The 18,993-nt window shown below is 43.5% G+C and overlaps 1 protein-coding gene across 1 annotated transcript in view; it reads right to left on the bottom strand.

The window, feature by feature from the left end:
- Positions 1 to 12,788, bottom strand: part of LOC115163869 (nectin-1) — a 156,178-nt gene extending 143,390 nt beyond the window's left edge. The window contains exon 1 of the mRNA XM_029716082.1: positions 11,847 to 12,788. Coding sequence (XP_029571942.1) covers positions 11,847 to 11,892 — 46 coding nt within the window. The 5' untranslated portion in view covers positions 11,893 to 12,788. The remainder of the gene's footprint in view (positions 1 to 11,846) is intronic.
- Positions 12,789 to 18,993: the final 6,205 nt, after the last annotated feature.

Genomic DNA, 18,993 nt, shown 5'->3' with positions numbered 1-18,993 from the left:
CCGTAATCAGAATGATGGGAAGTTTGAGAGCGCTCGATTTAATCTAAACAGTAAACAAAAAAGTTGTTTGACCTTAACCCGTTCGGCAATTTCATTGGTCTAATGAAAGCTTCATGCCGGCAAAAAGCTGAGCACGTCACAGAATGTGTTTTTTTGGTGAAAAAAAAATTGAAAGCGGGAAAAATCCATATATTAGCCACGTCATTGTTTAAGCCGCGAGGTTCAAAGCGTGGGAAAAAAGTTGCGGCTTATAGTCCGGAATTTACGGTAGTTGGTTTTGGTATTTTAACATGCGTGTCATGATCATGTCTGATGTGGATGGACAATGAGACCTAGAACAAACCAACTCCAACGTTCTCCAACGTTCCTTCATACAAATAGAGAGAACTAGGACCTTTTCCACTTACCTTGATTGAGCAGCTTGAAACGCTGTCTCCGGCAGCGTGAATCCCCAGCTCCCCAGAGAACCATTTAATCCTGATCTTCTCTACAAGCACAGTGATTATCTCAATGTACATCAGACAGGCCCATTTGATCAAAGTAGTGCATCAGTCAGTCTCACACACCACACATCACGTCACAAGGCCCAGTGCAGTGTGCGAGAGCTGAAGAGATGAACATTAGCAGAAACATCTTAGGACCCTCAGTGTACATCCTAAATGGCACCCTATTCCCTATATAGTCCCCTATGGGTCCTGGTCAAAAGTAGTGCACTACCCTATGGGCCCTGGTCAAAAGTAGTGCACTATAAAGGGAATACGGTGCCATTTGTGACACATCCCGTGTTTATTTCATGCCTACCAAGATGGGAGGAGCTAAATGGAAGGGGTTCAGATCAGAAATCTTCTTTAACGTATCTACTACACATCTCTATAGTACTACACATCTCTATAGTACTACACATCTCTATAGTACTACACATCTCTATAGTACTACACATCTCTATAGTACTACACATCTCTATAGTACTACACATCTCTATAGTACTACACATCTCATCCAGACCAGTCACTACACATCTCTATAGTACTACACATCTCTATAGTACTACACATCTCTATAGTACTACACATCTCTATAGTACTACACATCTCTATAGTACTACACATCTCTATAGTACTACACATCTCTATAGTACTACACATCTCTATAGTACTACACATCTCTATAGTACTACACATCTCATCCAGACCAGTCACTACACATCTCTATAGTACTACACATCTCTATAGTACTACACATCTCTATAGTACTACACATCTCTATAGTACTACACATCTCTATAGTACTACACATCTCTATAGTACTACACATCTCTATAGTACTACACATCTCTATAGTACTACACATCTCTATAGTACTACACATCTTATCCAGACCAGTCACTACACATCTCTATAGCACTACAAATCTCTATAGCACTACAAATCTCTATTGCACTATAGACCACTCCCTACCCGGTATCTTATTCTGCCGCTGTACAACTTTTGGAAACCTTGTTATTTACAAAGTTTTTGGAATAGATTCCTGTTGGAACGTTCCACAAATTATACCCACCCAGGTTGAAGTCAAACAGCACAATGCTTGAAGCACAGCGAAGGGCTGTTTGAATGAATGCTTACGAGCCTGCTGCTGCCTACCACCGCTCAGTCAGACTGCTCTATCAAATCATAGACTTAATTATAATATAATAACCACACAGAAATATGAGCCTTAGGTCATTAATATGGTCGAATCCGGAAACTATCATCTCGAAAACATAACGTTTTTTTCTTTCAGTGACATACGGAACCGTTCCGTATTTTATCTAATGGGTGGCTAAGTCTAAATATTCCTGTTAGGCATTGATGTTTATGGTTAGGTACATTGGTGCAACGACAGTACTTTTTTCGCAAATGCGCTTGTTAAATCAACACCTGTTTGTCGAAGTAGGCTGTGATTCAATGAAAATTAACAGGCACCGCATCGATTACATGCAACGCAGGACACGTTAGATAAACTAGTAATATCATCAACCATGTGTAGTTAACTAGTGATTATGTTAAGACTGAGAGTTTATTATAAGTCTAATGCTAGCTAGCAACTTACCTTTGCTTCTTACTGCCCTCGCGTAACAAGTAGTCAGCCTGTTAATCCTTGTGGATTGCAATGTAAGGCAGGTGGTTAGAGCGTTGGACTGGTAACCGAAGGTTGCAAAAACGAATCCCCCCTGAACAAGGCAGTTAACCCCCGTTTCTAGGCCGTCATTGTAAATAAGAATGTGTTCTTAATCTGACTTGCCTAGTTAAATAAAGGTGTAAAAAAATAATAATAATAACATTCCGATTAATCGGCCGACCTCTAATCTCTATAGTACTACACATCCCTATAGTACCACACATCTCATCCAGACCAGTCACTACACATCTCTATAGTACTACACATCTCTATAGTACTACATATCTCATCCAGACCAGTTACTACACATCTCTATAGTACTACATATCTCTATAGTACTACACATCTCATCAAGGCCAGTTACTACACATCTCTATAGTACTGCATGTATCAACCAGTAAATTCTCACAACTACACATTTCACAATTAAAAGGCTGTATTTCCAAAGATAATTTACAGAGCGGAAGCTTAAAGTGATTTCAATAATGTACTGGTATTATTTCAGTAAGCGGTTTCCTCCGGTAGGTACACTACACTACACTGAGACAGACAACCTATCACACATGGAGTGTGTCTCAAATGGCATCCATTTCCATAGGGCTCTTGTCAAGAGTAGCACCCTACACAGGATACAGGGTACCATTTGGGATAAATCCACGGTTTGTAATGAAAGGAAGGAAAGGCTCTAAGTCACAATGCTGAAAACAGGTGGTAGGGTTGAGGGAGGGTGGGTATACACACCATTCATTCAAATTGCTTGCTTTAATCCTGGGTTTACGGACACAGCAAACTCTGCTCTTACAAACACACTGCAACCTTATAGAGAAATACTGCGTAGTGGTATAATCCTTGATTTAGGACGTCTATACCCACAGAAATACACCAAGCCCTATAGAATGTGATGAGGGATGGCCCTCTGTCTCATGTAAATATGCACAAATATATTACATGTTTTAAAACGCCATTCTTCAAACTACAGTAGTATTTCACCATCAAAGATCCCACAGTCAGAAAATTATAAGTCACTTCAATGGTTGATGGTTATTCCAATGATCAATCACTCACCAGTGCATCATAATGAACGGAAACTTCTCTGTCCCGTGGGGAAATAAGATTGGCAAGATTAGATTAGAACAATGTCTTCATTATGTGTCATTACTGTGTAATTATCCGTTTGTACCAGGAAGAACACATTGGTAGTTTGATGGTTGATGATGTCATCCCTTAGAACAGATGTGGACACATCAAGCCAAGTAGAGGCTTGATTCAGATGGTGTCTGAGTAGAGGCTGCTGAAGCTATTCAGACGGTGTCTGAGTAGAGGCTGCTAAGGCTATTCAGATGGTGACTGAGTAGAGGCTGCTAAGGCTATTCAGATGGTGTCTGAGTAGAGGCTGCTAAGGCTATTCCATTCAGATGGTGTCTGAGTAGAGGCTGCTAAGGCTATTCAGATGGTGTCTGAGTAGAGGCTGCTAAGGCTATTCCATTCAGATGGTGTCTGAGTAGAGGCTGCTAAGGCTATTCAGATGGTGTCTGAGTAGAGGCTGCTAAGGCTATTCCATTCAGATGGTGTCTGAGTAGAGGCTGCTAAGGCTATTCAGATGGTGTCTGAGTAGAGAATGCTAAGGCTATTCAGATGGTGATTGAGTAGAGGCTGCTATAGCTATTCCATTCAGATGGTGTCTGAGTAGAGGCTGCTATAGCTATTCCATTCAGATGGTGTCTGAGTAGAAGCTGCTAAGACTATTCAGATGGTGTCTGAGTAGAGAATGCTAAGGCTATTCAGATGGTGATTGAGTAGAGGCTGCTAAGGCTATTCCATTCAGACGGTGTCTGAGTAGAGGCTGCTATAGCTATTCCATTCAGATGGTGTCTGAGGAGAGGCTGCTAAGGCTATTCCATTCAGACGGTGTCTGAGTAGAGGCTGCTATAGCTATTCCATTCAGACGGTGTCTGAGTAGAGGCTGCTATAGCTATTCCATTCAGATGGTGTCTGAGTAGAGGCTGCTATAGCTATTCCATTCAGATGGTGTCTGAGTAGAGGCTGCTATTCCATTCAGATGGTGTCTGAGTAAAGCCTGCTAAGGCTATTCAGATGGTGTCTGAGTGGAGGCTGCTATAGCTATTCCATTCAGATGGTGTCTGAGTAGAGGCTGCTATTTCATTCAGATGGTGTCTGAGTAGAGGCTGCTAAGGCTATTCCATTCAGATGGTGTCTGAGTAGAGGCTGCTATAGCTATTCCATTCAGATGGTGACTGAGTAGAGGCTGCTAAGGCTATTCAGATGGTGACTAAGTAGAGGCTGCTAAGGCTATTCCATTCAGATGGTGTCTGATTAGAGGCTGCTATAACTATTCCATTCAGATGGTGTCTGAGTAGAGGCTGCTAAGGCTATTCAGATGGTGTCTGAGTAGAGGCTGCTAAGGCTATTCCATTCAGATGGTGTCTAAGTAGAGGCTGCTTAGGCTATTCCATTCAGATGGTGTCTGAGTAGAGGCTGCTAAGGCTATTCCATTCAGATGGTGATTGAGTAGAGGCTGCTATAGCTATTCCATTCAGATGGTGTCTGAGTAGAGGCTGGTAAGGCTATTCCATTCAGATGGTGTCTGAGTAGAGGCTGCTAAGGCTATTCAGATGGTGTCTGAGTAGAACCTGCTAAGGCTATTCCATTCAGATGGTGTCTGAGTAGAGGCTGCTAAGGCTATTCCATTCAGATGGTGTCTGAGTAGAGGCTGCTAAGGCTATTCCATTCAGATGGTGATTGAGTAGAGTCTGCTATTCCATTCAGATGGTGTCTGAGTAGAGACTGCTATAGCTATTCCATTCAGATGGTGACTGAGTAGAGGCTGCTAAGGCTATTCAGATGGTGTCTGAGTAGAGGCTGCTATTTCATTCAGATAGTGTCTGAGTAGAGGCTGCTAAGGCTATTCCATTCAGATGGTGTCTGAGTAGAGGCTGCAATTCCATTCAGATGGTGTCTGAGTAGAGGCTGCTATTTCATTCAGATGGTTTCTGAGTAGAGGCTGCTAAGGCTATTCCATTCAGATGGTGTCTGAGTAGAGGCTGCTAAGGCTATTCAGATGGTGTCTGAGTAGAGGCTGCTATAGCTATTCCATTCAGATGGTGACTGAGTAGAGGCTGCTAAGGCTATTCAGATGGTGTCTGAATAGAGGCTGCTAAGGCTATTCCATTCAGATGGTGTCTGAGTAGAGGCTGCTAAAGCTATTCCATTCAGATGGTGTCTGAGTAGAGCCTGCTATAGCTATTCCATTCAGATGGTGTCTGAGTAGAGGCTGCTAAGGCTATTCCATTCAGATGGTGATTGAGTAGAGGCTGCTATAGCTATTCCATTCAGATGGTGTCTGAGTAGAGTCTGCTAAGGCTATTCCATTCAGATGGTGATTGAGTAGAGGCTGCTATTCCATTCAGATGGTGTCTGAGTAGAGGCTGCTAAGGCTATTCCATTCAGATGGTGTCTGAGTAGAGACTGCTATAGCTATTCCATTCAGATGGTGACTGAGTAGAGGCTGCTAAGGCTATTCCATTCAGATGGTGTCTGAGTAGAGGCTGCTAAGGCTATTCCATTCAGATGGTGTCTGAGTAGAGGCTGCTAAGGCTATTCAGATGGTGTCTGAGTGGAGGCTGCTATTTCATTCAGATAGTGTCTGAGTAGAGGCTGCTAAGGCTATTCCATTCAGATGGTGATTGAGTAGAGGATGCTATAGCTATTCCATTCAGATGGTGTCTGAGTAGAGGCTGCTAAGGCTATTCCATTCAGATGGTGATTGAGTAGAGGCTGCAATTCCATTCAGATGGTGTCTGAGTAGAGGCTGCTAAGGCTATTCCATTCAGATGGTGTCTGAGTAGAGGCTGCTATAGCTATTCCATTCAGATGGTGACTGAGTAGAGGCTGCTAAGGCTATTCCATTCAGATGGTGTCTGAGGAGAGGCTGCTAAGGCTATTCAGATGGTGTCTGAGTAGAGGCTGCTAAGGCTATTCAGATGATGTCTGAGGAGAGGCTGCTAAGGCTATTCAGATGGTGTCTGAGTAGAGGCTGCTATAGCTATTCCATTCAGATGGTGTCTGAGGAGAGGCTGCTAAGGCTATTCAGATGGTGTCTGAGTAGAGGCTGCTATTCCATTCAGATGGTGTCTGAGTAGAGGCTGCTAAGACTATTCAGATGGTGTCTGAGTAGAGGCTGCTATTTCATTCAGATGGTGTCTGAGTAGAGGCTGCTATAGCTATTCCATTCAGTTGGTGACTGAGTAGAGACTGCTAAGACTATTCAGATGGTGTCTGAGTAGAGGCTGCTATTTCATTCAGATGGTGTCTGAGTAGAGGCTGCTAAGGCTATTCAGATGGTGTCTGAGTAGAGGCTGCTAAAGCTATTCCATTCAGATGGTGTCTGAGTAGAGCCTGCTATAGCTATTCCATTCAGATGGTGTCTGAGTAGAGGCTGCTATTTCATTCAGATAGTGTCTGAGTAGAGGCTGCTAAGGCTATTCCATTCAGATGGTGTCTGAGTAGAGGCTGCTATTCCATTCAGATGGTGTCTGAGTAGAGGCTGCTAAGGCTAATCCATTCAGATGGTGTCTGAGTAGAGGCTGCTATAGCTATTCCATTCAGATGGTGACTGAGTAGAGGCTGCTAAGGCTATTCAGATGGTGTCTGAGTAGAGGCTGCTATTTCATTCAGATAGTGTCTGAGTAGAGGCTGCTAAGGCTATTCCATTCAGATGGTGTCTGAGTAGAGGCTGCAATTCCATTCAGATGGTGTCTGAATAGAGGCTGCTATTTCATTCAGATGGTTTCTGAGTAGAGGCTGCTAAGGCTATTCCATTCAGATGGTGTCTGAGTAGAGGCTGCTAAGGCTATTCAGATGGTGTCTGAGTAGAGGCTGCTATAGCTATTCCATTCAGATGGTGACTGAGTAGAGCCTGCTAAGGCTATTCAGATGGTGTCTGAAAAGAGGCTGCTAAGGCTATTCCATTCAGATGGTGTCTGAATAGAGGCTGCTAAGGCTATTCCATTCAGATGGTGTCTGAGTAGAGGCTGCTATAGCTATTCCATTCAGATGGTGACTGAGTAGAGGCTGCTAAGGCTATTCCATTCAGATGGTGTCTGAGTAGAGGCTGCTAAGGCTATTCCATTCAGATGGTGTCTGAGTAGAGGCTGCTAAGGCTATTCAGATGGTGTCTGAGTAGAGGCTGCTATTTCATTCAGATAGTGTCTGAGTAGAGGCTGCTAAGGCTATTCCATTCAGATGGTGATTGAGTAGAGGCTGCTATAGCTATTCCATTCAGATGGTGTCTGAGTAGAGGCTGCTAAGGCTATTCCATTCAGATGGTGATTGAGTAGAGGCTGCTATTCCATTCAGATGGTGTCTGAGTAGAGGCTGCTAAGGCTATTCCATTCAGATGGTGTCTGAGTAGAGGCTGCTATAGCTATTCCATTCAGATGGTGACTGAGTAGAGGCTGCTAAGGCTATTCCATTCAGATGGTGTCTGAGGAGAGGCTGCTAAGGCTATTCAGATGGTGTCTGAGTAGAGGCTGCTAAGGCTATTCAGATGATGTCTGAGGAGAGGCTGCTAAGGCTATTCAGATGGTGTCTGAGTAGAGGCTGCTATAGCTATTCCATTCAGATGGTGTCTGAGGAGAGGCTGCTAAGGCTATTCAGATGGTGTCTGAGTAGAGGCTGCTATTCCATTCAGATGGTGTCTGAGTAGAGGCTGCTAAGACTATTCAGATGGTGTCTGAGTAGAGGCTGCTATTTCATTCAGATGGTGTCTGAGTAGAGGCTGCTAAGGCTATTCCATTCAGATGGTGTCTGAGTAGAGGCTGCTAAGGCTATTCAGATGGTGTCTGAGTAGAGGCTGCTATAGCTATTCCATTCAGTTGGTGACTGAGTAGAGACTGCTAAGACTATTCAGATGGTGTCTGAGTAGAGGCTGCTATTTCATTCAGATGGTGTCTGAGTAGAGGCTGCTAAGGCTATTCAGATGGTGTCTGAGTAGAGGCTGCTAAAGCTATTCCATTCAGATGGTGTCTGAGTAGAGCCTGCTATAGCTATTCCATTCAGATGGTGTCTGAGTAGAGGCTGCTAAGGCTATTCCATTCAGATGGTGATTGAGTAGAGGCTGCTATTCCATTCAGATGGTGTCTGAGTAGAGGCTGCTAAGGCTATTCCATTCAGATGGTGTCTGAGTAGAGGCTGCTATAGCTATTCCATTCAGATGGTGACTGAGTAGAGGCTGCTAAGGCTATTCCATTCAGATGGTGTCTGAGTAGAGGCTGCTAAGGCTATTCCATTCAGATGTTGTCTGAGTAGAGGCTGCTAAGACTATTCAGATGGTGTCTGAGTAGAGGCTGCTATTTCATTCAGATAGTGTCTGAGTAGAGGCTGCTAAGGCTATTCCATTCAGATGGTGATTGAGTAGAGGCTGCTATAGCTATTCCATTCAGATGGTGATTGAGTAGAGGCTGCTATTCCATTCAGATGGTGTCTGAGTAGAGGCTGCTATTCCATTCAGATGGTGTCTGAGTAGAGGCTGCTAAGGCTATTCCATTCAGATGGTGTCTGAGTAAAGGCTGCTATAGCTATTCCATTCAGATGGTGACTGAGTAGAGGCTGCTAAGGCTATTCAGATGGTGTCTGAGTAGAGGCTGCTATTTCATTCAGATAGTGTCTGAGTAGAGGCTGCTAAGGCTATTCCATTCAGATGGTGTCTGAGAAGAGGCTGCAATTCCATTCAGATGGTGTCTGAGTAGAGGCTGCTATTTCATTCAGATGGTTTCTGAGTAGAGGCTGCTAAGGCTATTCCATTCAGATGGTGTCTGAGTAGAGGCTGCTAAGGCTATTCAGATGGTGTCTGAGTGGAGGCTGCTATAGCTATTCCATTCAGATGGTGACTGAGTAGAGGCTGCTAAGGCTATTCAGATGGTGTCTGAATAGAGGCTGCTAAGGCTATTCCATTCAGATGGTGTCTGAGTAGAGGCTGCTATAGCTATTCCATTCAGATGGTGACTGAGTAGAGGCTGCTAAGGCTATTCAGATGGTGTCTGAGTACAGGCTGCTATTCCATTCAGATAGTGTCTGAGTAGAGGATGCTATAGCTATTCCATTCAGATGGTGTCTGAGTAGAGCCTGCTATAGCTATTCCATTCAGATGGTGTCTGAGTAGAGGCTGCTAAGGCTATTCCATTCAGATGGTGATTGAGTAGAGGCTGCTATAGCTATTCCATTCAGATGGTGTCTGAGTAGAGGCTGCTATAGCTATTCCATTCAGATGGTGTCTGAGTAGAGGCTGCTAAGGCTATTCAGATGGTGTGGAAAACAGATTATGAACAAACACAGGCCTTTTTAAATATGTTGTTTCATCTTTAGCATAATGATATTCCCCATTAAACAGTTGGAATATATTTCATTGATGCATTTTATTCTATACAATCTGAAATGGTCCATCGAGACAGACAGTGCATCTTCAACCTCAGGAGGCTGAAGAAATTCAGCTTGGCCCCTAAGACCCTCACAAACTTTTATAGATGCACAATTGAGAGCATCCTGTCGGGGCTGTATCACCGCCTGGTACGGCAACTGCACCGCCCGCAACCGCAGGGCTCTCCAGAGGGTGGTGAGGTCTGCACAACGCATCACCGGGTGCAAACTACCTGCCCTCCATGACACCTACACCACCCGATGTCACAGGAAGGCCAAAAAGATCATCAAGGACAGCAACCACCCGAGCCACTGCCTGTTCACCCCACTACCATCCAGAAGGCGAGGTCAGTACAGGTGCATCAAAGCTGGGACCGAGAGACTGAAAACACCTTCTATCTCAAGGCCATCAGACTATTAAATAGCCATCACTAGGCGGCTTCCACCCAGTTACATAACCCTGCACCTTAGAGGCTGCTGCTCTATATACATAGACATGGAATCACTGGTCACTTTAATAATGCAACACTAGTTACTTTAATAATGCTTACATCTCATATCTACATACTGTATTCTATTCTACTGCTTTACTCATCTCATATGTATCTACTGTATTCTATTCTACTGCTTTACTCATCTCATATGTATCTACTGTATTCTATTCTACTGCTTTACTCATCTCATATGTATCTACTGTATTCTATTCTACTGCTTTACTCATCTCATATTTATATACTGTATTAATAATGCTTACATCTCATATCTACATACTGTATTCTATTCTACTGCTTTACTCATCTCATATGTATCTACTGTATTCTATTCTACTGCTTTACTCATCTCATATGTATATACTGTATTCTATTCTACTGCTTTACTCATCTCATATGTATCTACTGTGTTCTATTCTACTGCTTTACTCATCTCATATGTACATACTGTATTCTATTCTACTGCTTTACTCATCTCATATGTACATACTGTATTCTATTCTACTGCTTTACTCATCTCATATGTATCTACTGTGTTCTATTCTACTGCTTTACTCATCTCATATGTATCTACTGTGTTCTATTCTACTGCTTTACTCATCTCATATGTACATACTGTATTCTATTCTACTGCTTTACTCATCTCATATGTATCTACTGTGTTCTATTCTACTGCTTTACTCATCTCATATGTACATACTGTATTCTATTCTACTGCTTTACTCATCTCATATGTATCTACTGTATTCTATTCTACTGTATTTTACTCATCTCATATGTACATACTGTATTCTATTCTACTGTATTCTATTCTACTGCTTTACTCATCTCATATGTACATACTGTATTCTATTCTACTGTATTCTATTCTACTGCTTTACTCATCTCATATTTATATACTGTATTAATAATGCTTACATCTCATATGTACATACTGTATTCTATTCTACTATATTTTAGTCAATGCCACTCCGACATTGCTCCATCTAATATTTATATATTTCTTCATTCCATTTTTGTAACTTTTAGATGTGTGTATTTGTTGTGAATTGTTAGATACTACTGCACTGTTGGAGCTAGGAAGTATTTCGCAACACTCGCAATTACATCTGCTAAATATGTGTAAGTGACCAGTAACATTTGATTTGATTTGATATACAATATAGTAGCAATGTATCGCATTGTGATTTTGTTGCGATGTTTATAAACACGAGAGAATAAGGCATTCATATAAGTGACATTTTCCGCCAAAAATATTGTAGTCTATCATAACATCTGTAAAATCCCCCAAAAGGTTACTGAACAGAACATAGCCTAGTGCTCGACCTCTCCTGCTACACTATGTCTATATCTAACTAGACATACTGGGAGGTTGCGAGCCTTGTGATCACCTGGGCTAAATAAATAGGACCTGCGTCTCGTCATTACGTTGTGTTGTATGAACATGTTATGGCTGTTGAGACATCACTGTCGCCATCTACCTGTTATCACGGTCATTTCACTGCACCGAGCCTACTGACACGGAATTGATGAAACGAAATGCATTAGAAATCAATTAGTAAAATAAATAACTATTTGCATTGTAAATATGTGAAGTGAAAATGTGTTTTAATTTATTCTTAAAACATCGGATAGGCATTTGGCTCCTAATTTGAAACAAAAACATGTATTTGTTGACATGTTATTCTAAATATTGACACAAACTAGCATACCCATGGAGAAAACTGCGAATAAAACAATGTGAATTGTATTTCCAGTGCTTACCTTGTACGTTGACAGCCAGGAGGACAATCCAAACACTCAACAACATCGCCACGGCGCTTGAACTCTCCGGAACTTATATGATCGCTTCCCTTTAGAGGATTGGATAAATTCACTCCAAAATGATTTAGACCTGGTATGTTGGGAATACGCCGTTACCTGGAGAACCGGTGTCGGTTTGGAAATACTTTCAAGCTAATGAACCGACGTGGAAAACATCAATTATTGACTGACTGTGGTTATTCCAACGGTCAGGAGCTTTTCAACTACGCACGTCGAGTCGGTGTCCGTACCGTGGATTGATGTTTAGATCTTTTACGCACAACCGAACAAACGAGATGTCGTCGTACCTATCAAACGGAGTTAGGTGAACGGTGTGGTGGTGGTGGGGGGATAGAAATCGTCCAAAAACAGGTTTGTATTGTGGTCAAGTCAGGCAGCAGACTATCCCCAGTCTACCTTGAATCCCGTGTCTCATCCAATGCTGCGGGTCGCCACTGCTATAGCCTCCAGTATGTTGGAATAGAGGCGAAGGGGCGGAAGGTCCTCGATATCTCAATGGCAAGTTCCATGAAACACAATGGATAGTTCAAAACGGGTTGGGTCGTTAGAGTTCAGATGATATCCAACAGATCTGCAAAGGTCTTCTTCACTTTTTGTTTTTTTTTAGGACAAAACAATAGCCGAAGTTCCCTCTTTCTGCCGACAATGGAATCGGAAGATGTATAGTTTTCTGTTTCTCCCTCCGTGGACTCAGGAGTCACAGCAGATTTGTATCCGGTAGTTTATTCGACAAAATACTAGGTATTTGTTCATTAAACAGCATGCAATCCCGCTATGCGGATTTCCCCCACATAAACGCCACAACCTGACCTGGCATAATGTAGTCTGGTTGACAAGCTCCGAGCACAAATCCGAGTCGGTGACGTTAGACTCTGATGTGAAGCTAGCCACAATAAGAATTAGCCACAATATTGGAATTTGCGGTTCGCCTTCAAAATAAAATTCCCATTTGAAAGTGATTTAAACGGATACAAATAGTGGAATCATGGCATGTTTGCGCTAGATAATGCTAATCAAGGTCTGACTGTTGTTATATAAATTCAACGAAAGACAATTAGTTCATTTTAATCAATTTAAATCGCACTGTGGATGTATTCGACTTTAGAATTGCATTGGGGGCATACTTACTGTATATTTCTACCTATGGATTGTGCACCCATTAAACGGGGTGTCAGTCTACTCAGTGACACTCACAGAACAAAGCTATATAGAGTTTACAGAGGAATTAGCATGTTAGCTCTTATTGCAGGTCTTTGACTGTGGGAAATCACCTTTCCAGTCAGTCTATTGTGTGTATTGACATTCATATTGCAGTGTACAGCCTAACCTATGGATGTTGCACAAATGAAATGGAGTATCAGCCTACTTTGTGACACTCACAGAAAGCAACTGTGTTGAGTTTACATGAAACACAACATGGAACCAGATTCAAGCCATCTACATTTTCATTAGATGGCTTCATTCATTTCATGAGTAATTCAAAATTAATGATTACAACAGTCATATCATAAAATTATATCACTCAGCTACGTCATTCTGTAAAAGTCCTGTGTTTTCTGTCAACTCAAACAACAGACAGTCTCTCATTCCTTTGTTGCAAAATGGATGAACACTTTGTCCTGAAAGGACTGCTTTGGATAACAGACATACATACTGTACATTGTTTTATTATTTGCAGTCGGTGTAAAAACAAGGCAGATGTTATCGCCAAGAATAGGAAAGAGTTCGTCCTGGCACTAAGAGACATTTCAGACGATGGGATCAAAGGCTGTCTTGCACAGCAAATAACCCATCCGAGTGGAATTTGTAGCACGAGCAATATCCATACATCCCAGCCATTACTAGTAAAGATGGACATAACAACACAAAGCAATTTGCCTACACGTTTTCCTTTATCCTCCATACAGAACAAGAACACATGAATTGTCTAGTGCAATGGTTCCCAACCTTTTTATAGTCCCGTACCCCTTCAAACCTTCAACCAGCTGTGTACCCCCTCTAGCACCATGGTCAGCGTACCCCTTCAAACATTCAACCTCCAGCTGTACCCCCTCTAGCACCAGGGTCAGCACACTCTCACATGTTGTTTTTTTGCCATCATTGTAAGCCTGCAAAACACACACTATACGATACATTTATTAAACATTAGAATAGGTGTGAGCTTTTGTCACAACCCGGCTCGTGGGAAAGGACAAAGAGCTCTTATAGGACCAGGGAACAAATAATAATATAATAATAATCAATAATGTTGCTCTTTATTTAGCCATCTTACATATAAAACCTGATTTGTTTATCGAAAATTGTGAATAACTCACCACAGGTTAATGAGAAGGGTGTGTTTGAAAGGATGCACATAACTCTGCAATGTTGGGTTGTATTGGAGAGAGTCTCAGTCTTAAATCATTTCCCACACACACTCTGTGCCTGTATTTAGTTTTCATGCTAGTGAGGGCCAAGAATCAACTCTCACATAGGTACGTGGTTACAAAGGGCATCAGTGTCTTAACAGCGCGATTTGCCAAGGCAGGATACTCTGAGCGCAGCCCTATCCAGAAATCTGGCAACGGCTTGTGATTAAATTACGTTTTCACAGAACCGCTTGTTGCAATTTCGATGAGGCTCTCTAGTTCAGATATCAGTAAGTAGACTGGAGGCAGAGCATGAAAGTGATAACGAATCCAGTTGTTTGTGTCTTCCGTTTCGGGAAAGTACCTGCGTAATTGCGCACCCAACTCACTCAGGTGCTTCGCTATATCACATTTGACAATGTCCGTAAGCTTGAGTTCATTTGCACACAAAAAACCATACAATGATGGAAAGACCTGTGTGTTGTCCTTGTTAATGCAGACAGAAAAGAGCTCCAACTTCTTAATCATAGCCTCAATTTTGTCCTGCACATTGAATATAGTTGTGGAGAGTCCCTGTAATCCTAAATCCTAGACTTCTGTATGTTGTAAAAGCATTACATGGTCGCTGCCGATATCATTGCATAGTGCAAAAAATACACGAGTTCAGGGGCCTTGCTTTCAGAAAGTTAACCATTTTCACTGTAGTGTCCAAAACGTCTTTCAAGCTGTCAGGCATTCCCTTGGCAGCAAGAGCCTCTCGGTGGATGCTGCAGTGGACCCAAGTGACGTCGGGAGCAACTGCTTGCATGCGCGTTACCACTCCACTATGTCTCCCTGTCATGGCTTTTGCTCCATCAGTACACATACCAACACATCTTGACCATCAAAGTCCATTTGATGTCACAAAGCTGTCCGGTATTTAAAAATATCCTCTCATGTTGTCCTGGTTTCCAGTGGTTTGCAGAAGAGGATGTCTTCCTTAATTGACCCCCCATAAACGTAATGGACATATACCAGGAGCTGTTGCAGGCCCACCATGTCTGTTGACTCATCCAGCTGTAATGCATAGAATTCACTGGCTTGTATGCGAAGCAGTAATTGTTTCAAAACATCTCCTGCCATGTCACTAATGCGTTGTTTAACAGTGCAGGTGTAGTACTGCTGGTACAACCAGTGGATCTGGTACCTAATAATCCCCAGGTTACAATAGGCTCATTCATCCCCCTCCTCTCCCCTGTAACTATTCCCCAGGTCGTTGCTGTAAATGAGAACGTGTTCTCAGTCAACTTACCTGGTAAAATAACGGATAAAATAAAATGTCTCTATGGACACGGGCCTTACTTTCTCTAACCCTAACCCATTCTAACCCATTCTAACCCATCCTAACCCTAACCCATTCTAACCCATTCTAACCCATCCTAACCCTAACCCATCCTAACCCATCCTAACCCATCCTAACCCATCTTAACCCATCCTAACCCTAACCTTACTTTCTTTAACCATTTATCAATTTTTGAGCAAACGGAATGAGCAGCAGCTACGTTTAGCTACATACAGACCATTAGTGGTACAGAGTCAATGTGGAGGCTACATACAGACCGCTAGTGGTACAGAGTCATTGTGGAGGCTATATACAGGGTATTACAGTACAGAGTCAATGTGGAGGCTATATACAGGGTGTTACGGTACAGAGTCAATGTGGAGGCTATATACAGGGGGTACCGGTACAGAGTCAATGTGGAGGCTATATACAGGGTGTTACGGTACAGAGTCAATGTGGAGGCTATATACAGGGTGTTACGGTACAGAGTCAATGTGGAGGCTATATACAGGGTGTTACGGTACAGAGTCAATGTGGTGGCTATATACAGGGGGTACCGGTACAGAGTCAATGTGGAGGCTATATACAGGGGGTACCGGTACAGAGTCAATGTGGAGGCTATATACAGGGGGTACCGGTACAGAGTCAATGTGGAGGCTATATACAGGGGGTACCGGTACAGAGTCAATGTGGAGGCTATATACAGGGGGTACCGGTACAGAGTCAATGTGGAGGCTATGTACAGGGGGTACCGGTACAGAGTCAATGTGGAGGCTATATACAGGGTGTTACGGTACAGAGTCAATGTGGAGGCTATATACAGGGGGTACCGGTACAGAGTCAATGTGGAGGCTATATACAGGGGGTACCGGTACAGAGTCAATGTGGAGGCTATATACAGGGGGTACCGGTACAGAGTCAATGTGGAGGCTATGTACAGGGGGTACCGGTACAGAGTCAATGTGGAGGCTATATACAGGGTGTTACGGTACAGAGTCAATGTGGAGGCTATATACAGGGGGTACCGGTACAGAGTCAATGTGGAGGCTATATACAGGGGGTACCGGTACAGAGTCAATGTGGAGGCTATATACAGGGGGTACCGGTACAGAGTCAATGTGGAGGCTATATACAGGGGGTACCGGTACAGAGTCAATGTGGAGGCTATATACAGGGGGTACCGGTACAGAATCAATGTGGAGGCTATGTACAGGGGGTACCGGTACAGAGTCAATGTGGAGGCTATATACAGGGTGTTACGGTACAGAGTCAATGTGGAGGCTATATACAGGGGGTACCGGTACAGAGTCAATGTGGAGGCTATATACAGGGGGTACCGGTACAGAGTCAATGTGGAGGCTATATACAGGGTGTTACGGTACAGAGTCAATGTGGAGGCTATATACTGGGTATTACAGTACAGAGTCACTGTGGAGGCTATATACAGGGTGTTACGGTACAGAGTCAATGTGGAGGCTATATACAGGGGGTACCGGTACAGAGTCAATGTGGAGGCTATATACAGGGTGTTACGGTACAGAGTCAATGTGGAGGCTATATACAAGGTGTTACGGTACAGAGTCAATGTGGAGACTATATACAGGGGGTACCGGTACAGAGTCAATGTGGAGGCTATATAGAGGGGGTACCGGTACAGAGTCAAGGTGGAGGCTATATACAGGGTGTTACGGTACAGAGTCAATGTGGAGGCTATATACAGGGTGTTACGGTACAGAGTCAATGTGGAGGCTATATACAGGGTGTTACGGTACAGAGTCAATGTGGAGGCTATATACAGGGGGTACCGGTACAGAGTCAATGTGGTGGCTATATACAGGGGGTACCGGTACAGAGTCAATGTGGAGGCTATATACAGGGGGTACCGGTACAGAGTCAATGTGGAGGCTATATACAGGGGGTACCGGTACAGAGTCAATGTGGAGGCTATATACAGGGGGTACCGGTACAGAGTCAATGTGGAGGCTATATACAGGGTGTTACGGTACAGAGTCAATGTGGAGGCTATATACTGGGTATTACAGTACAGAGTCACTGTGGAGGCTATGTACAGGGGGGTACCGGAACAGAGTCAATGTGGAGGCTATATACAGGGGGTACTGGTACAGAGTCAATGTGGAGGCTATATACAGGGGGTACCGGTACAGAGTCAATGTGGAGGCTATATACAGGGTGTTACGGTACAGAGTCAGTGTGGAGGCTATATACAGGGTTTTACGGTACAGAGTCAATGTGGAGGCTATATACAGGGGGTACCGGTACAGAGTCAATGTGGAGGCTATATACAGGGGGTACCGGTACAGAGTCAATGTGGAGGCTATATACAGGGTGTTACGGTACAGAGTCAGTGTGGAGGCTATATACAGGGTTTTACGGTACAGAGTCAATGTGGAGGCTATATACAGGGGGTACCGGTACAGAGTCAATGTGGAGGCTATATACAGGGGGTACCGGTACAGAGTCAATGTGGAGGCTATATACAGGGGGTACCGGTATAGAGTCAATGTGGAGGCTATATACAGGGAGAAACGGTACAGAGTCAATGTGGAGGCTATATACAGGGTGTTACGGTACAGAGTCAATGTGGAGGCTATATACAGGGGGTACCGGTACAGAGTCAATGTGGAGGCTATATACAGGGGGGTACCGGTACAGAGTCAAGGTGGAGGCTATATACAGGGTGTTACGGTACAGAGTCAATGTGGAGGCTATATACAGGGTGTTACGTTACAGAGTCAATGTGGAGGCTATATACAGGGTGTTACGGTACAGAGTCAATGTGGAGGCTATATACAGGGGGTACCGGTACAGAGTCAATGTGGAGGCTATATACAGGGGGTACCGGTACAGAGTCAATGTGGAGGCTATATACAGGGGGTACCGGTACAGAGTCAATGTGGAGGCTATGTACAGGGGGGTACCGGTACAGAGTCAATGTGGAGGCTATATACAGGGTGTTACGGTACAGAGTCAATGTGGAGGCTATATACAGGGGGTACCGGTACAGAGTCAATGTGGAGGCTATATACAGGGGGTACCGGTACAGAGTCAATGTGGAGGCTATATACAGGGGGTACCGGTACAGAGTCAATGTGGAGGCTATATACAGGGGGTACCGGTACAGAGTCAATGTGGAGGCTATGTACAGGGGGTACCGGTACAGAGTCAATGTGGAGGCTATATACAGGGTGTTACGGTACAGAGTCAATGTGGAGGCTATATACAGGGGGTACCGGTACAGAGTCAATGTGGAGGCTATATACAGGGGGTACCGGTACAGAGTCAATGTGGAGGCTATATACAGGGTGTTACGGTACAGAGTCAATGTGGAGGCTATATACTGGGTATTACAGTACAGAGTCACTGTGGAGGCTATATACAGGGTGTTACGGTACAGAGT

This window comes from Salmo trutta, chromosome 26, assembly GCF_901001165.1.
Source record: "Salmo trutta chromosome 26, fSalTru1.1, whole genome shotgun sequence".
Classification (NCBI taxonomy): Eukaryota; Metazoa; Chordata; class Actinopteri; order Salmoniformes; family Salmonidae; genus Salmo; species Salmo trutta.
Note: the sequence above shows the minus strand (reverse complement) of the source record. Positions and strands in the feature narration are given on the sequence as shown.